At 29.3% G+C, this 20,419-nt stretch overlaps 1 protein-coding gene across 5 annotated transcripts in view; it reads left to right on the plus strand.

Annotated features, from left to right (window-relative positions):
* LOC127065420 (protein tincar) overlaps window positions 1-20,419 on the plus strand; it is a 233,381-nt gene that overhangs the window by 173,833 nt on the left and 39,129 nt on the right. For all 5 annotated transcript variants that reach the window (XM_050997730.1, XM_050997733.1, XM_050997732.1 and 2 more), the window contains exons 4-7: window positions 5,947-6,078; window positions 14,456-14,741; window positions 16,522-16,746; window positions 18,632-18,763. In XM_050997730.1, the coding sequence (XP_050853687.1) occupies window positions 14,462-14,741; window positions 16,522-16,746; window positions 18,632-18,763 (637 nt within the window). In that variant the 5' untranslated portion in view covers window positions 5,947-6,078; window positions 14,456-14,461. The remainder of the gene's footprint in view (window positions 1-5,946; window positions 6,079-14,455; window positions 14,742-16,521; window positions 16,747-18,631; window positions 18,764-20,419) is intronic.

A 20,419-nucleotide genomic window follows, 5' to 3' on the forward strand; every position in this document is an offset into this window, starting at 1 on the left:
ATCTTAAAAATAATCATTTCGAATTTGATCGTGGATATTGTATATATACGTACAACCTTTCAAACAAATTTATGTATGATCGTAACTTTGTATTAATAATTATTAAACCGACGTAATTGCCAGTATAATAATCGTCTTTAATAGATAGTTAGACCTTCTCTCGAAAGGATAATTTATAACGATATGGAATATTTTTTTTCGTTGAAATTCTAAGTGATAAATAAAATAAAAAATATATGTCCTAATATTATCCGTTTTAGTATTTTCTTCGTTTGCGTATAGATTTCGAATTTTTTCAAGAATTAAAATAAATTTAATAAAAATAGAAATTAATCTAGGCCAAAGAACCCATGTATTTTGCGTTTGATCTTGAACCTTTCTGTTGAGATAGCAATTTCTTTTCCTTTGTTATGGTAGTACGATTTACAAACCCCGCATGAAATTATCGAAAAAATATTTAGATCGAATATTTCGAACCCAGTCCCGACCAATCAAATATCGATCCTGCCATTTTTCTATATAACGTTTTACAAAACACTTGTTTTTTACTTTCCTTGATTTTCTTCAGTTGTTCTCATGGATAAATTCGTGTGAAAGGGTTGCATTCTGAATGTTGAACAATATAGTCAAATTAAAAAAATCTAACTATTGCGAGTCTTATAATACATAGAGACTAGTACGATGGTAATACATAGTCTTATAATAGTAAAGTCTTTTTTTAAAGCTTCAATATTTAAAGCAAAAAAAATATTTGCAAAAGTAAATTATTAAGAAATTATAATATCAAGATAAAATTAAATAATAATCTTAGACTTTTGTTTAACGAAACAAAAAGAAAAAGAAAACAATTTTGTCCCATGGAATTTTACTCGAACTTTCCAAATGAAATGATCCGTGACTCAGGTTGTATAAAAAACCGAAAAATATATTTGCAAAGATACATATATGATAAATTATAATATCAAGATAAAACTAAAAAAGTAATTTTAGATTTCCAATTAAAAAAAAAAAAAGGGAAAAGAAAGTAATTATTTTCCATGGAATTTCATTCAGATTTTCGCATAAAACTTCTCTATGAAATTCACATAAATCAAAAAATGTTGAACATCCTTCGTGAAATTACTTATCACATTTCAAACATCGAATCCTGTCATCTTGTTTCAGTGTACAACTATACTGATATTTTAAACCCATCGCATTTGACGTTATCTTCTTTCTCAAAACATTTTTCAGACTTTTGGACTAGAAAATCTGAAAAATTTTTATTCTCGAATTAATCTTTCGAATTTCGATTTGCCTAAATTTTTAACACATTTTGTTAGTTTTGCAGTTTGAAACGTGTATAATATTTTCTAATTCCTTGAATTACACATAATGAAATACTAGGAATTGGATTATTTTTATTTAGCATTGTGTCTGGCGTGTCTGTCACGAGAGTCTTTTTATTAATTGCTTGCGAACAACCAGGTGAGGTAGATTCTGGTTCTCTATTTTTCTTTGTATATTCTTCACAGTGACACGAGACACACGTTGTTCTAGTTGTTGTTCTTCATTTAGGAAAGTGCATATTAGAGCTTCGTCATTAAAATTGATTAACATAAAGAATAATAATCCATCATCTCCGTAAGCAGCTGGGTTTACATCGTAAAAATGTAGAAGTATGTAATATTTTTGAAATGTAAAATTTTATGATGGGTCAACTATCTCCGAAAAAAATCGGATCATCCAATTCAAAAGTCAAGAAATGATGATATCATTTTTTTGTTTTTAATAATATTACAACAATCGTTGCACGATTATAAACAAAATCTTTAGACACTATATTAATGTACTGTATTCAGAAAAAGTCATTATTTTTTTGTAAAATTATGATTTAAAGAAAAATGAGAAAATTCTTCAGAATATTTAAATAATGTTTATATTACAAATAACAATTTCTTAATTGAAAGCAAACAAATAGTATTGTTTATGATTTTTGTTAATAATTATAAATATACTACGATTAAAAATATCCAAAAATTAGACTGTATCTACAAAATACGATACCCGGTGATCTCATTTCTTGCAGAATTTCTCTCATTTGGAATTATCCTAACTGTATCTCGATTTATTCAACATTGTTCTATTGTTGAATAAAACTTTATAAATAGAGACTATCGCAAAAAGTTATATTACTGAATGAATTTTGATCCTTCCAGGTGGAAGGTTACAATATTGTATTTCACACGAACAAATAAAAATTTTTTTTCCATGGAAACTCACCCCGAATTTATATTTAAGTATTGTAAAAGTTGATTCATACCGACGAAAAGCTTTTCGATAAGAAAGCTTTTCTCTCGTAAAACGACGTCTTTTTTCATCAGAAAAAAAGCGTCGAAAGCAGAGAAATAATGGACGTAGCTTTTTGTAGAGCAAAAAGCACGCTCGAATACATTCTTTCTTCTCTCTCTCTCTCTCTCTATGTATGTGTGTGTGTGTGTGTGTATCCATGTATCTCTCATAAAAATTCAGAAAAGCGAACGATATCGCAACGATTCAAAAGCACGAGTTTAATCGCTTGGAAGAAAAGACACGCGAATTTACGGTTTCGATTCAAGGAGTAGGAGTGAGTAGCAAACCAGGGACATATAGAAGGTTTCTAACTTTTTCAAAATAAGAATATCGAATCAACATTCCGCAGCGTTCTCACGCGTTACGGAAAGTGTTCCAATCCCACTTCCTAAATCCATCTTAGTGAAATCTTCTTCTCGAAGCTTTCGCGACGTTTTCTTTCGAAGCTATCTTTTTTCTTCTTTTTTTCTCTTTTTTTCTTTTTCCTCGGAACGTTTGCGTTAAACTGTATTTTGTGAATTTTTCGAAGTGGAATCACACTCGTATATCGAATGAAAGAAACAGAAAGGAAAAGAGACTTTGGAAAGTAAGAGAGAGAGAGAGAGAGAGAGAGAGAGAGAGAGAGAGAGAGAGAGAGAGAGAGAGAGAGAGAAAGAGTGAGAGAGAGAGAGAGAAAGAGAGAGAGAGAGAGAGAGTCAAAAAGAAATATTACGAGAAATCGCAAGCACGGCAAAATTCCAAAGCTCCCACTCGATTTCCCGAGAGCTTTCGCTTTCAAACTTTATTTCTCTCTTTCTCTTTATTTCTCTTTCTCTTTTATTTTCTTTCTCTTCCCACAGAATTCCCGAGCTTTCCTTCCCGCGGATGAATATAATTCATCCTCGAGTTGGCAAAATAATAACCGGTACGAAAGAGAGAGAAGAGAGTAAAAGAAAGAGAAAGAAAGAGAAAGAGGGAAGAAGGGAGAGGAATTAATCACGATCTTTGTTTTCGTAGAGCTTTACGCGAAGCTTTTCCCGAGGGTGGATCGAAAACTCGCCGGTCGTAAATAGTACGCTAGAATTCCTTTGATAAATCGATTAACAAATTCCTTTTTTCTTTTCTTTTTCTTCTTCTTTTTCTTCTTCTTTTTCTTCTTCTTTTTCTTTTTCTTTTTCTCTTTCTCTTTTCATTTCTTTCCTCTTTTCTTTTTTATCTCGTTTCTTATCTTCTCCACTTTGACGCTTGATTTCATTTGAATCTAATTTGTAATAATACGACGACATATTAAAAAATGTTTTCACACAATCGTTATATTTTGTATAACGAGTGATTTATAACAATTATATTTTTCAATATAATAATATATTAATAAAATATATTATTACTATTATTTTTATTATGTTCCAGTTGATTAATTAGTTATCTAATTAGTTCGTTGTTTTCAGCCAGTTATTTTTCAACATGATAATATATTAATAAGATATATTATAAAATTATTATTATAAATTACTATAAAATTGTTATTAATAAAATATATTATTACTGTTGGTACGCAATAATTTTATCATTTTTAATTATGGAAGCAAATAAGTTGAAACAGTTTTTTCTTTCCTTCTCTCTCTCTCTCTCTCTCTCTCTCTCTCTCTCTCTCTCTCTCTCCGTTTTATTTTTCTTTCAGGATTAAGCGGTTAGAGTTATGGTTTTAAAAAGTTTTCAATTACGTAACGTTAAAGATATATATTTTTTAAATATTTTTGTTCATTTTTTACGTAAACATTTTATACATCGCACAGGTGAAGGTACGGATAAAAGATGGCGACGGAAAAAAGCTCGAATAGCATTACGCGATGCCATCCACCGATAGAAAGCGGTAATCAGACTAATGGTCGACCGTTATCTACTTCTCTTACCACTGGTTATCTTCCTCTTAACCGGACGAACAGACAAATACCGGAAGAGAATGAGAGGGAGAGAGAGGAAGAGAGAGAAGAGGAGACATAAAGAGACAAGTTCTCTTTTTATATTCCCTATATTTATTTTATCTCACTGTCGTACCGTCATCACACTCGATCTTGATGAATTCAATGACCTGTCAACATATTTTTCAAAGCCTTGTCTGTCTTTCTTTTTTATTTATTTTTCTAAAATAAAATATTTTTTTCTTTTTTAATAAAGAAATTTATTTTTTCTAAATAGAAGTTTTTTTTTAAATAAAACAAAGAATTTATTTTTTTTATTTAAAAAAAAAATAAATTTTTATTTTAAATAAATCACATCATCAACGCTTACTTACTCATCGACCAAGCACAGCAATGTAATTAATTTGTACTGTCTTCCAATTTATATTGATTACAGAACAATTAACTAATTAATTAATTATTTAATCTTATATATATATTATTTTCTTTTGCTATTTGTTTGTTAGAAATGAAACCTGATTTTACATTATTCCGATAGCATATGGAAATTTTTACTCTGTTAGTAAATAAAATCAACTTTTTATGTATCATAAAATCCGTATGAGTATTCATTCTTCGATGTTACGTATGATAATGTGTACGTAATGTATACGTGTTTTGTATGTGTGTGTGTGTGTGATATTAGAGGTAGGTGAGGCCTAGCTCAGAAAAGCAAAACGTGTCCGGTTACCACAAGTTACACGCTTCCACAGAGACAACGAAGTTACGCCTTTGGCAGGTTCACTCATGGCGAAATTGCCATCTAATTAATCGTGCTTGTTCGATGCATACCCCAAGGCTCACGGTTGAACATTGAATTTCATTGATCAACCCGAGCCATCATTTTGGTAATCTCTAACGGCCTGGGTAATTATTTTATGATTTTTGCTTCGTTTTTTTTCTTTTTTTGTATTTTTTTCGTATTTGAAAAAAAAATTTACGTATTTGAAAAAAAAATTCGGCACATTAAAAACAATGTAAAAAAAGATTGTTTTGTACTTTTTATCTATTATAATTTTAATATTTACAATACATCGTGATAAAAAAATTCTATGACATATAAAGGGAGTTTATATATCACATAACGACTAGTTATTTATTCATAATATTTCATAATTCTTCTTCAAATCCAGCATTTCCGTAAATAACTTCATATAATTTCAAACAACTAAACTATGAAACTTATAAAAACTTCGAAGAAGTTACTTTTTCTTTGTCTTAAAAATATTTACCTTATCGAGCTCGAACTTCTCTCCTTTTCGATAAAGCCGACGTTTTATCTTCGAACAATTACAGGATTTTACGTACCTAACTAACTTTACTAACTTCGAGAAAACTATTGGAAAGATGAGTTGACAATTTTCACGATGAGAAACTTTTCGACGAGAGGAAGTGAAAATTCGTCGGTGGTCGATTCGTGATAAGAGATAAATACGGGTTTGACGTTGATTGAGTAGCACGAGAGTAACATCATCAGCAGTAGAAGCAGCAGTAGCAGCAGCAGCAGCAGCAGCAGCAGCAGCAGCAGGAGCAGGAGTAAAAGCAGAAGCAGGAGCATCAATGGCAATCTGCAAGAAGGCGCGAGATATTGTTATTGATGATAGCAGTAGTAGTCGTCGGCATCGTTTATTGGATCTTTTTCGTTAACGAGCGTATCTCTACTTTGGTGTTGCAGGCCGTGCGGTGCCGGCTTGCCAAAGATGCAAGAGCTTCGATCCAATTACCCTGAAGGAGCCTACTCGAAACTATAGACGCGCGTCCTTGGGTTCTTCGCAATCGCCATCAACAGCACACAGCCAAGTTTTCGGTAAGCTATGAATTCCTTCATTTTGCTTGTGTTCTCTTTTAACATTTCTACACCATCACGAGAAAATGCCAATTACTAGGACTACGCTCTCGTTGGACTTTCGTCGAAAACTTCTTCGTTATATGTTCTCTCTCTCTCTCTCTCTCTTTCTCTCTCTCTCTCTCTCTCTCTCTCTCTCTCTCTCTCTCTCTTTCTCTCTTTCTCTCTTTCTCTGCTACTTGGCTCGCCCTTATCTCTTCTTCGTTTTCACGAGCCTTCGAGTGAGATTCCGTGATCTGAGAAGATATCTTTTGACTACTCGAGATTTCTTCGTTATTTTCACGATATTATCTTTATCGTTTTACGTTTTCCGAAAGTCTTCGCCTATTTTATTTTATTTTTGTTTGTTTATTTATTTATTTATTTATGTCCTAAACGTTTCTTAATATCGTTAAATCATTTTTTAATTCATTTTGATTGAATTGATAATCCCCGAGAGTAAATATTCCTTTTTGTTTCGTACTGGGTTTAGGTGTAAACAGCACGCGATAAGAATGTGAGTTCGTCTCCAACTACAATAAATCATATAATACGGGAATTAAAAAGTGTGTCGAGGCGCGTAGTTTATAGTATCTGTTTGTAGGTGATAATTGAAAAAAAGGTCTTTAAAAATGAAAAAGTGAATTCTTGAGTGTTTAATTAGATCGGAAATCGAAATATATATCTTGTGAGTTTTTGAAAAATGTTTATAAAAAACATCCATAGGAGAAAAAAATGGAAGAAGATCCTGTAAGAAATGAGAAAGGAGAGATGAGATAATGGGGATGTCTAAAGTTTAACAATCTTACAATCTGTATATTACAATTACATAATAATTACAATAATAATATTAATAATGATGATGATGATAATAATAATAATAATTATTATTTTTATTATATAATAATAATAATAATAATAATAATAATAATAATAATAATAATAATAATAATAATAATAATAATAATAATAATAATAATAATAATAATAATAATAATAACAACAACAACATAATTACAGTAATAATAATAATAATAATAATAATAATAATAATAATAATAATAATAATAATAACAACATAATTACAGTAATAATATTAATAATAATGATAATGATAATGATAATGAAAATGATAATATGATAATGTCAATAATAATTCATTAATAATCTGTTATTTAATAATAATAATAATAACAATAATAATAATAACAATAACAATAATAATGATAATAACAATAATAATAATAATAATAATGATGATAATGATAACGATAATGATATCAATCATAGCAGTGCTGATAGTAGTACTAATAATAGTAGAAAAAGGAGAGACTGACGTTCAATGGAATGTGACAGTTAAAATTTTTCTTATTAACTTTTAAATCAATATTTTTTTTCTCTTCATAGGCCTTTATAATCCAATTTTCTATTAAAACGATTATGAATATTTGAAATTTAAAAAATTGTTAAATGTTTAATCGTTTATTACAAGGTCTCGAATGAATATGAAAGCTTTTCTTGTTTCATAGGTATGAATTGTAACAATATAAAATATAATCATTTTTAGATCAATAATATAAGCGTTCCAACGTAATGAAGAGAAAACTATTTAAAATCCAGTTTTATCACAACTCCAGTCGAGCGGATGAAGGTTTCGAGAATTTTTTATAATATCTTTTTTCTTGGACTCGATTCCATTAACTGTATCTGAAAAATTGAAAATGAAAGTAGAATTAATAAAATGGCGTTTAAAAAACGAGAAATATGAAATAATTCGAATTATTTGTTAATATAAAATTGCAATGACGTAGTGTATCTTCTTAATCTGATTTCAGATTTAATTAATATGTCATAATATTTCGCAACTTCTCCTTGATAAATTTCAAGTTTGTGTGTGTGTGTGTGCGTGCGTGCGTGCGTGTGTGTGTGTGTGTGTATCACCGGCGGTTGGCAAATGAAATCATCAAAGAAAATGTAGTTTCGAGAAAATCGTTTAAAGTTTCTATGTAATATTTATGTACGTAAGAAAATTACTCATAATTAAGCGAAACAATTACTAAAACTGTTTGACAAATGGATTTTACTATTCTGTCGTATGACTTATGAGTAAGAAAACGTAGCAAATCCATTAAACCGCAAAACCTTACAAGACCGAAGCAACCAAGACCTTATGCCCTTTTGGTTAGCCGCACGCCACGCTAAGTTTTACGGTCTGTTGACCACAATTTTGCAAATTTTTCAAAAAGTCAAACGTGAAGATATTTTCAAAGGATCACATACCACCGGAGTATACGAAGATACGCACAATCGATCTTTTCCCCCTTTTTCTTCTTTTTTTTTTTGAAATGTCAAACCTTTTTAGTCCACAGTACCTATGACTATGCAAATTTTAATCTTCCAGAAATGAACTTAAAATTAAAATTTAAAAAATATATAAATATATTATATAAAATATATAAATATATAAATATAAATATAACGAATATAAAGATATATGTAAGTTTAAAGTTAGAGATAGCATTATTATAAAAGTTCAAGAAAGGTGTTTTAGATAAAATAAAATTTAACAGGAATATCAAGATTTCTTAAAATCTGAAAAATTTCGAAAATCTGTCCTGTTAAAAGTCACCTGAAAGATTCAGAAGTAAGTAATCATCCAGGCACGAAAGCTCATTTTACGCGATTTCTAGAAGGCGGATAATGCCGACCCGGGTTAAAAGATCACGGAAGGTAGCAAAATTTCAACTCTCCTTTGAATATTTAAAGTCTTGAATAGAGATAGTCCAATGAATTTTCCTTGGTCGGCGATCAGTGTCATCCCGACAATGAATACTTTATACTGAACTTTATACACGGGCAAATCCCCTAAACCTAATTCTCTTTTTAATTTTATCACTCTATATTCTTGAAACATTGTTAGATTTAAAATTAGTTTTTAAAATTTAAAAATCAGAAATTTGCGTCGATGTTTCCTACAATTTGTTTCCTACTAATTTCAGTTTTCTTTATAATTTTGTACAAATATTTTTATTTAAAGATTTGGATTAGAAAACTATGTATATTGTGACTAACATTGATCGCTATTATAATATTTTTTAATAAATTCTTGTATCGTAATTTCACACGATGTATAAATCTTTTTCATGAAAATCTCATCATTATTTCCAAACGCGATTGTATAAAATTTCAAACTTGTAAATTCACTTCGCAAATAAATTCATATTTACATATATATATACCCATCGTAGAATCGGTCGAGCTTTTCATTGTTTATATTACAGAATTTCCGTTGTCCGATCGAATTATCTACTTTAAAATTAAATTATTTCCGATAACGTCGGTCTTTTCGGTTACTATATATACAAAAAAAAAAGTCATGATTCTTACTCGATAATGAACTTAACGAGTATGTATTTACATATATCTACATATATACAGATATACATATACATATATGTAGAAGTATATATATTTATATATGGGTTGGTCAGTAAATAATGTCGATATTTTCAGTATTTTCTATCTGATTCTATCTGCATAAATAATATTAGTATTTTGTAATATAAATAAATATCACTAGTACTAGTATAGTATGTTGGAACAAATAACAAATGTTTTTTATCTAAATAAATAACAGTAGTATTTTATATAATATAATGGAATAAATAGGAATAGTATTTTTTAGTAGTATTTTTACTAGTATATATTGATATTCTTATTAATATTTTTACTAGTATTTTTATTAGAATTTTTTACTAGTATATTTATTAGTATTCTCTCACTGTCTCTCTCTCTTTCTCTTTCTTTCTACTATTTTTAATAGCCTAATATTAAGTTGGATATTTTAGTCAGTTAATATTATCTCATGTTGCTTATTTAACTATAAAATATAGAAAATTTCGACGTTACTTATTCGCTAAAATAATATACATACATACATACATATATATACATACTTACTACATATATATATACATACATACATACTACATATATATACGTTCAAAGTCCTCTCGAAAGCTTTCACTGAGATGTTAATTTATATTTTCTCGTTTGAGAGATGAAAAGTGGAAGATAACGAAAGAAAGAGAGAGAGAGAGAGAGAGAGAGAGAGAGAGAGAGAGAGAGAGAGAGAGAGAGAGAGGAGTTTAGAGAGACGTTGAAAAACAGAAAGAGAAGAGGTTTTGGAGCATCCGTAAGCTCTACTCGAAAAGCTTCCTCGTTCACGGACTGCTACTTCTTTTCCTAAAACTTGATCGTTCGCCGGTTCGTTAGAATATTCATAAATTCGCGTTAACTCTCCCACTCCATAACCTCCCTTACTTCTTCCATCCCTTTCCAGTCCACTCCTCCAATCAAAAAGTTTTCTTACCGAAACTTTTGCTCGTTGCAATGGAAGAAAAGAAACATTTTTACGAGAGTGATACAGCTATTAAAATTCTTTCAAATGTCTTCCATCATTTCCATTGAAAGATTCTCTTAAAAGAAAGTAAGCAATACAATTTCCTGAAGGAAAGAGGGTCCTTTAATTGTCAGCATCTTTTATGATAAACCTGTTAACACGTTGAATGCCATGGGGGTCACTAGTGACCGAAACTGAATTTATCTGTAATTTTACGGGAATCATAAATCAGTTATCAACAACGTCAAGATTAGTAGAAATAGATAATCAAATTAAATATTAATATTTATAAATTTTTCAATAGTATCATCGTAATTACAAAGATAAATTTATTAAGGTTGTTTATCCTTTCTTTTTTATTATACTTTTCGTTCTAAACATATTGCTATAGAATCTCTACTTACTAGAATTTCTAGTTTATGAAATATAAACAGAATATAAACAAATTAACAATATTTTAGAAACTTGACATGAACGATTGAACATGTATTTTCTTATTTCTGCCATAGAATCATCTATCTAAAGCTGATTAAAGTAACCAAGTGAGGAGTTATGTTAACTTCTTGATGTAAGCATTATGAAATGCATTTTTTTACGTTTGAAATGATTTAAAAAAAAAAGATTTCGATAGGCGCCATTGTACAAAATTTTTTCTTCGCGAGAAAAGTCTAAAACAACATTTATGCCAACAACAATAATTCATGACGAATGAACAGGTCTTAAAATAAAAGATTTTTAATCTAGAACCTTGCTTTTCGAATTTTCGAAGAAGCTTTATATCTCTGAATAAACTATTGTCGAAAAGAATATCATTTTTAACACGATTTTTTTAAAAGAGATTAAAACTTCTTCAAATACGCGAAAAAGTGAGGTCCTAGATTAAATCTTCGTCTTTAGAACGAAACCTTTTTCATCAAAATTGATCAAGAATTACGACTGTTCTCATTGTTGGAGTAACCAATATAAAACCAGGAATAGTGAACAATTTTAAACATGATTATATACCTCACCTGTAGGTAATATTTCAAAATAATATGTATCGTAAAATAGCAGATTCATGTTTCGACACTGTGAACGTTATGTAATATTAATGCGGCATCCAACGTGTTAAAATAGATATTCTTATGATTTTATTTACGAATTTAAAGATTTTTTCTCTTATTTTAATGTAAATCCCATCGGAACAATGAATTCAAAAAGAAAATTTCGTAAAGTAATCTAATAAATAAGGACTTATTTCGAAAAGGATTTCAAATATTTTACATGCAAGTGGGTACATTTTAAATAATTTAATGAATAACAATAATTTAATAAATAACGATTTAATAATAATTTAATAAATAAGTTTAATAAATAATCATTAACAATTTTAATGGTTAATGTTGTTTTAGTACCAATTTTATTATAAGTTTGTAATATTGTTTTCAATCAAAGTTATTTAATAAATAAGTATTATTGACAATTTTAACAACCTTCACATGGATCGATTGAAACTGATTTGTTTTATAGATTCTGCATATATTCATATGTTATCTTGTTCAAATCTAATATTATATTTTTTATATAGAATATTTATATATAATATATATATATAAATATATATATATATATGAAATATGTATAGGTGTATGTATGTATTATCCTTTTATATAGAATCTTTTTCGTTTTTACGTAACCGCTACATTACTTTAGTAAAAGGACAGGAGCTTTTTTATGTCATAAACGAAATTGTGAGAGAACGAAATTGTATGTGTGTGTATGTGTAGATATATGTACACATGTATATACATATATATATGTATATGTATATGTATGCATATATGTGTTGCATGTATTAAAACATATACTTGGGATCATAAACATACTGGAATAACAGTAAAAGAAAAGTGATATACATATATAATATATCGTGTGTGTGTGTGCGTTTATGTGTGTGAATGTTCTTATTCGGCATACAGTCACGCACGTAGTAGTCTCGGCACGCAGCGCGTGGGTGGTTTTCTTCGTTCGAAGTGAATGGCGTGACGAATCCGAGGAAGAAGCTCGTAAACCCGGAACTTTACTACCCCTTGAGTTTTAAGGCCGGCACGTAGAGGTTGCTTGAATCTCAGCTCGATCGAGAACCTTAGGGAGTACGTACTACTTCTTAAGTTTTTCTTTTTAAGACCTTCTTCGAAAGCACTTCGAAAAGTCAGAAGGGATCGTTTAATGATCGACGATCATTGGTGCATTTAACTTTACTCTGATTCTTTTCTCTTCTTGTTATAATAAGTGGTAGTAATTAGTTATTTGTATAATATATTACGAAATAAATTTGAGTAAGTTGCAATCATGTCGAATGATCTGAAGAAATTGTTGCTAATATATTTTTCAATAAATAAGAAATATAAATATTGCAATCGAACGGATGATTCCATCCAATGAAATTATTTCTTTCGGTAAAAAAAATATCGTATGTACTGACTTGTAATAGATCGTATGATTCACCCTGTATTGAAATACAAAATTCGAATAAATTTCAAGTAGCTTGAATGGTCCGAAAAAATCATTTCCAACATATTTTTTCATAAATAAGAAATATCGATATCGAATTTAATCTTTTATCTTTTATAAAAGTTACATTTATCGACTAAGTAACAGTAGTAACAATAACTCTGTATAAAAATACAATTCATAGAATCCAGAAAACGAAATATGACGTTATTAAAGGAGAATAAATGCATTCATATATGGGTACGTTCGCGTTAATCATTATGATAGTATAAGAAAACTTTGAATAAAGGACAAATGAAAACGAGTCGAGCGTAGGAGTACTGATAAATATTTTAGCATAACCAGAACCAGGAACTATCTCTCGCATCCCCTTTTCTCCTCCCTTTCGTCTCTCTCCCTATTTTTCTTTTCCGTCTCATTGGTACGCGCAAAAAAGAATAATTCGAGTCAAGCTCGTGTATAAATAAACGGAAGCATAGGAGAGAAAATAGGATCGGATGGTAAAAAGTGAAAGAATGAAATAGAAGGGTGGGGATTGTAGTATATAACGGGTAGATTCAATGGCGTGCAAGAGATAAACCGTCGAAATACCTACGACGTCTCTTGTTTTTATTCTCCAACATTTTGTTCAACCATTTGTTTCTTTTTAATGCTACACGTATCTTGAAAGTTTCTATTTCTTCAATGTTTTTTGTTTTTTTTTTATTCCGACGAATGTCAATCTCAAGTATAACGAGTTTTCTCTATTTTTGTTTTTCCTACTTTAATGAAGTTGTTTCCAAGTAGAAATATTAACGAAATTTACAATGATACGTCTGTTGAATGTTGAACAAATTTAATGATACAAATTTAAGATATTTTTTATTTATACATCTTTTAAATTCGTTAATGAAAATAATAACGATGAGAAGAACATTGATCTTTCATATGGATTTTAATTGCGTTGTAAAATTTTACAAATCTGAAGATTGATAAGATCGAATAAATCTATACGGATAATGAAGAGAGTTTTGAAAATAATTATTTCTACTTAGAGATATCACATTATCGCATTATTAATATTTAAACACCGAGAGAAATAAATTTGAATATATCGAATACACTTAAGTAATACGACGATTATATTACGTAAACGTTATTAAGTAAAAATTTGTAATTACGAATTATCGTTGGATTGGATATTTATATTATATGTATTATATTCTATAGAATATAATTTAATTGTAAGAATAATGATTATTCGAGTAGTAAAATAATTAACAAATAAATATATTTAATATAAATATAACGTATTATGTATATAATACTCTAAATGTTAAATATAAATATAAACATATTCTGTATATAAATTCTCGTAGAATCGTAAGAATCGTAGATCGTATGATTGTTATTGATATAAATATTAAGTAATAAGAGTCGATATACGATCGGACCAAACTCTAATCTTTTCTTTTTTAATTTCAGAACAAGATGTCAATGACAGGGAGCTTGATGGGTTACGAGAACAATAACGAAGTGAATCAAGCGAAATGCAAGAAACCGTTGAAGCCACTTCCAGTCATGTCAAGTATAAATTCAAGCGGTGTAACGACGACAAGCACCGGGAAGTCGTCAAAGAAGGTTCGGAATTCGCGTAAGAAGGAATCTTCAGTGCGAGGTCACGTGAATAGTCTTTGGTCGGTATGGTACGGCATCTTGGCGGTTGCATTTCAGACTTACATCGCGATGAGATACGCCAGAAGATTTGCCAGTGAGTTCTTTTCTTTCCTTTTCTTTTTTCCTTTTCTTTCTTTTTCTATTTTCTTCTTCTTTATTCTCCATCGATCGTCAAAAAAAAGTAATAAATAAAAAATGGAGAATTTTCTTTGATTTAATCTTTTCAGAAAGACTTTTACAGATATTTACATGAGTTATAATTATTTACGTCTAGTCTTTGGAAATAGTGATTCAATATTTTCAACGTATTGAAGTATTACGAAAGTTTTTGTTTTTATTTATTTAATTACAATCGAGATATCAAATAAATCAAATATAAATTAGATCGATTGGATTATCGAAATTTTGAAAGATCATCCATAAAAAGAGATTAATATGTTTTGAAGATTTTCTTTGTTGCTTTTAAAAGATCGAAACATCTGATTTGCCTGAATGAAGTGTAAAGTTTAATGTAAAAAAAAAAAAAATGACAATTAGTTCTCTCGAATGTTACGTCTACAAATAGTTACGTTTGATCGAATTTCTATGATATAGATTCTTCAATCAACGTATTTATTAATAAAAAATACATGTAGAGTGAAAGAGAGAGAGAGAGAGAAAGAGAGAGAGAGAGAAAGAGAGAGAGAGAGAGAGAGAGGGAGAGAGAGAGAGAGAGAGAGAATATAGTTTCAATCTCTTTCGAATTACTTTAATAGCATTACGATGAATTTATTAAAACTCACCCTGTAGATAATCTATTTCAATGTAATAGACGTTAAAAACTTTGGTAAGGGAAAGATAAAAAAAATCTCGACGATGGCAAAGGATATCTTCCTTATTTTAATTTTTTTATCTCGCAAAGAAAAGTCACGTGTCATGAGCAGAAGTTCATCTTAACGAGATTTAACGCGAGTTTTTCGTTTACCGTCGGTCAGAATCACGGAGAAACGCACACACAAGCATCATCACTGTCGCAATAAAGGAGAGAAAGAGAGAGAAAGAGAGAGATAGAGATAGAGATAGAGATAGAGAAAGAGAAAGATAGAGAAAAAAAGAAAGAAAGAGAGAGAGAAAGGGAGAAAGCTCTTCAGAAAGCAGACGATTTTTTTTATTCTTTTTACTTACGAATCAGCCGGCGAACCACACCACCTCTCTTAATCCCTCACCTTAGGTGCACCAGGCTGCTGGTTTTATAGGATTAAAGGAGAATTTCCGTCTGCTAGGAAAGTTCGCGTACCGATTAAAAGAGAGAACTCGAGGCCTCCGTGGCCGTTTGTTAACAAGACGGCTAACGCTTCTAATAAGTAAATCGAGGACGTGCACCTTTCTCGTCTACGTCGTCGAACTTTTCGTAAAAGTGAATTAAGCTTACCACGGTAAAAATATTTTTCTCTTGCTACTTTTCTTTTCTTTTTCTTTTTTTTTTCTTTTTTTATTTTTAATGTACGTTTATTATAATTTTATTTATTAGCATTCTCAACCGAGGATGACGAGTTAATCCGTCATGAATATTTAATCCTCTCTCTCTCTCTCTCTCTCTCTCTCTCTTCCTCATGATAAAATAATAAATAATGTATTACAAGTAATTTGTTCTTTTCCTTCTATTAAGGAAGCATTATATTTCTTGATTCTACTTTAATTTCTTATACTCATTTTTATCTATTTTACTTTAAATCGAAATAAATTACGAACATTCACGTTTATCCGGAAAATAAAATCTCTTCCTTGCTAACAGGTTAAAAAATTTACACGCGAAGGAAGAAAAACAAAGGCAAAGAAAAGCATGATTTTTAACTCGGACGAAAACAACAAGCGAATTCTTTATTTTCTTTCAGCGTATCTCTCGTTGCCATGGCCGGCGGATGCACCACCACCGAAAATCGAGTTGCACGCGTGCCTGGTTCTAGCTGGGGCTGGAGTGGTTTTACTTCCTGTTTTACTCGGTACTGCCTTCCTCAAGCTCGGAAATCTCGCCAACGACGGAATTAAACTTGGCCGTCATTTGAGCGCGTGCTCTCGCGATCCTCCTTCCTCGTTACTTACCAACAATCCAGATAATAGTGAGTTGTCTTCCTTTTTCCACAACAAAGAATTATATTTACCAAAAAAAAAAAAGAAATGAAAATCTTCCAAAGATTTTTGTTATTTTATTAACTTCGTAAATTATCTTCAATTTTCTTTTTCTTTTCTTTTTATTTTTAATGACGAACCAAATTTGTTAAATGTTTAAATAATAGTTATGGAACTTATATGTAATATTTATATACTTATGTATATATAATTATTTATATATAATTTATAATACTGGTATATAATTTATATAACGGTGTAAGCAAGTATAATATAATATTAAATTAATAGGTATATATATATATATATATATATATATATATGTATGTGTGTGTATATATATATATTATAAATGTGTATATGTATATCATAAATGTAATATTTGTTCTGTTGTTAAATATAATATAAAAATATATATATAATAAAAATATTATATTAGTTGATTAAAATATTAATGTTTTAATATTATATATATATATATATATATATATATATATATATAAATATATGGAGGATGTATGAATGGTCTGTACAAACTTCGAGAATAAATTCCAGGTATCTAAACAAGTAGAAAATGTTCTATAAACATAGGATCGAAAACGCTTGCTTCTAAAGTTACAACGATTCGAAGTTTTCCTGCCACGGTTAGAGAAATTATCGCGTGAAATCGTAGAAAAGTTATAAACTTTGTTTCTTTTTTCTTTTTTTCCTTTTTTGTGCTCAAGGAATGCAGGTTGAAGGGAAGTTAAAGGAATCTCTAGGGATTTAGGAAAAAAAAAAAAAACAAGACGATATAACGTCTATATCTCCAACCACTTCAAGAAAATATCAAACCATCGTAACTCAAAAATTTCCGAACTCATATTAATATTATTATATAAATTAATATTATTACATAAATTAATCAGTCATTTTCTTGTTTAGATTTCTGGAACTTATTCCAAAAGTTTGTACAGACCTTGTATATATACAGGTTGTTGGAAAAGAAAAGAATTTGATATTTTAATGACTTAGTAAAAAATGTCTAATTAACATGGATGGTAAAATAAATTCTTTTGATGTAAATTAACTTTTAAATTATCTTTTATTATGCGTATTTATTTAGGAGCATTTTATTTATGAACGTTCGATGTCGTAAATGAGTCTATTAGCAACATATTGAACGTACACAGAGGAATTTGCTTAGATAATTCAAGGTCGTCAAGATAAGTTTATTACGAAAATAAGCAAAAACTATTATTAACGAATATAATGTAATATGCGTATAATGTAATGTAAATAATGGAGTATGTGTACATTCAATGTCTTTCCAAGCGATTCACTTACTTATTAATTCATTATTATTCATTAATATTCACTAAGTTTTATTATAGATGGTAAAATTTAATTTACATCGAAAGGATTAATTTTAGGAACTACTATTTTAGGACCCAAGTTAATTAGAATTTTTTACTTATCTCGATGAGTACTGCACACACACACACACACACTTACACATACACATACACAGAGAGAAAATGGTAAAAAAGGGGACCAATATTTTAAGGGCTTATAGTACTCACCGAGATGAGTAAAAAATGTCTAATTAACTTGGGTCCTAAAATTAATCCTATGATGTATATTAAATTTTATTATTCATAACATATATACATACATAATATATTTTATATATATATATATATATATATATATATATACACATATTGTGCGTGTATGTGTGTATGTAAATTGTCCACTTTAGGATATTTTTTTATTGTTTTTTTTTTTTTTTTTAAGTGCTTTTTATCGAAAAAGGAAAGATCGTGATATCTCGTGTATGAAAATTTGCCGACTCCGTTACGGATAAGATGAATGTTCTTCCCTTTTTTGTCTCAGGCTTGGCGAATAATTTATGGAGACATGGTGGACCAACGTCGGCGTTCGTACATCTCTGCACGGCCATGTGTTTCCTTCTACCGTCTCTGCTCATGGAGGCGAGGATGATACACGCTGGATTTTTGCCAAAAGGTAATAAGCCCATCCTTGCATGTCTTCTACTCGTTTCACTCGACCTCTCGTGTTCCTTCTTTCTTAGTCGTCGTCGTCGTCGTCGTCGTCTTTCGTCCTGTTAAATAAACGCGATAAGTTTTACCACTTTTTTGTCACGTCTTCTGTTACTTGTATTCGGAAGAAACTTTTCGCAAGTGTTACCACTCGAAGTTTCGAACAATTTCAAGATAATTGCTTGAAATATTTCGATGGTTTGGAGAATTTAGATGCTAAAATTCTCTAACTTCGAAATTTCTTTCGTGCTTAAAACGGAACGCCACTATGATTGTTAAAAAAGAAAAAAAAAGAAAGATATAATGAAAGAAGGAAAAAGAACAAAATAAAGAAAGGTTATTTTTGTAAATTTTAATAGACTAATCAATATGTTTATACCAATTTATTATTTTGTTTCAATTAAATGCGCATGTTTGACATTGTATATGTTTTGAACATTATTATTTTATATCAATTAAGCGTGCATGTTTTCGAAAAAAAAAAAACATTAGAAAAAAGATCAAGAATTTCTGTATTCTATCTTAAGCTATATGATTAACTGCACGAATGTTTTTTATTGAACGTAGAGATTTTTGGATTTTTGGAATTATTTTCATTTTACAAAAGTAATACAATCTTAAGAAAAAAATTTCTAAAATATACAAAAACAATAGTCAACTTGTTAAATTTTCTGTGAAAACATTTTTCTTTTTTTTTTAATCATAATAATTCTACATACAATCGAAGATAAAAATAAAATTCAATGAGATAAAAAGAATAAAATTTATTTAATTCTTTAGTAATAACAATATCATTACGAGAATAATACGTTTATAATTTAACAATAATATACATAGAATTTGAAAACTGTTATAATCTCATTTTTGAGATCTCGAATATTAATGAAATACAAAGAAAATTTTTTTTTTTGTTCGAAACGTTACAATTTATTTTATTCATTAATATATGATATTGAGAGAAATTAAATTTTATCGAGCAAGCTTCTTTTGAGAAATCGTTGACTTGAACTATTTAAATGAAAAAAAAACATTTTAATAACACTATTTAAATAATAAAAAAATTTATGAAATTCTTAAAATAGATCGGAATGTTTCCCGTATGTTCTATCTATACTATAAAATCATTCCGTATACGGCGAGTTAACAAGATACGAGAAATGTACTCGATCTAATCTCATAGCTTGTCGCCATAACAAACTTCCTATCTTTACGTTCTTCCGGATTAGATTTAATCCCGTAGAATTGTAATTTAACGTGGGAAATCAGAAAATTTGTAGATCTGGTTTGTGTCTGTTGATTTTACACGTATATTCGCAAGCGTATAAATGTGCGTTCGTAAACACATGTATAAGAGTAATCGTTACTATATATCGCGCGTAAATGTATTTCTCAACGACGTACGTAAACTCGATAAGTTCCGAAGTCGCAAGAAAATTTAATATAGTCTCCTTTCCGTTCCCCACTCAGCCATCTCGACGTCGCAATGTTGTCTGCATCTCTGAGATGACGATGACGTAGCTGAGATTTTACTTGGATTATTTTTTTACGGAGAGACAGATTTTATTTTTCTTTTTTTTCTTGGAGAACTCATTCGTACGTTAGTAGTTGATATATTTTAATA

The sequence above is a fragment of the Vespula vulgaris genome, chromosome 7 (genome assembly GCF_905475345.1).
Source record: "Vespula vulgaris chromosome 7, iyVesVulg1.1, whole genome shotgun sequence".
Taxonomy (NCBI): domain Eukaryota; kingdom Metazoa; phylum Arthropoda; class Insecta; order Hymenoptera; family Vespidae; genus Vespula; species Vespula vulgaris.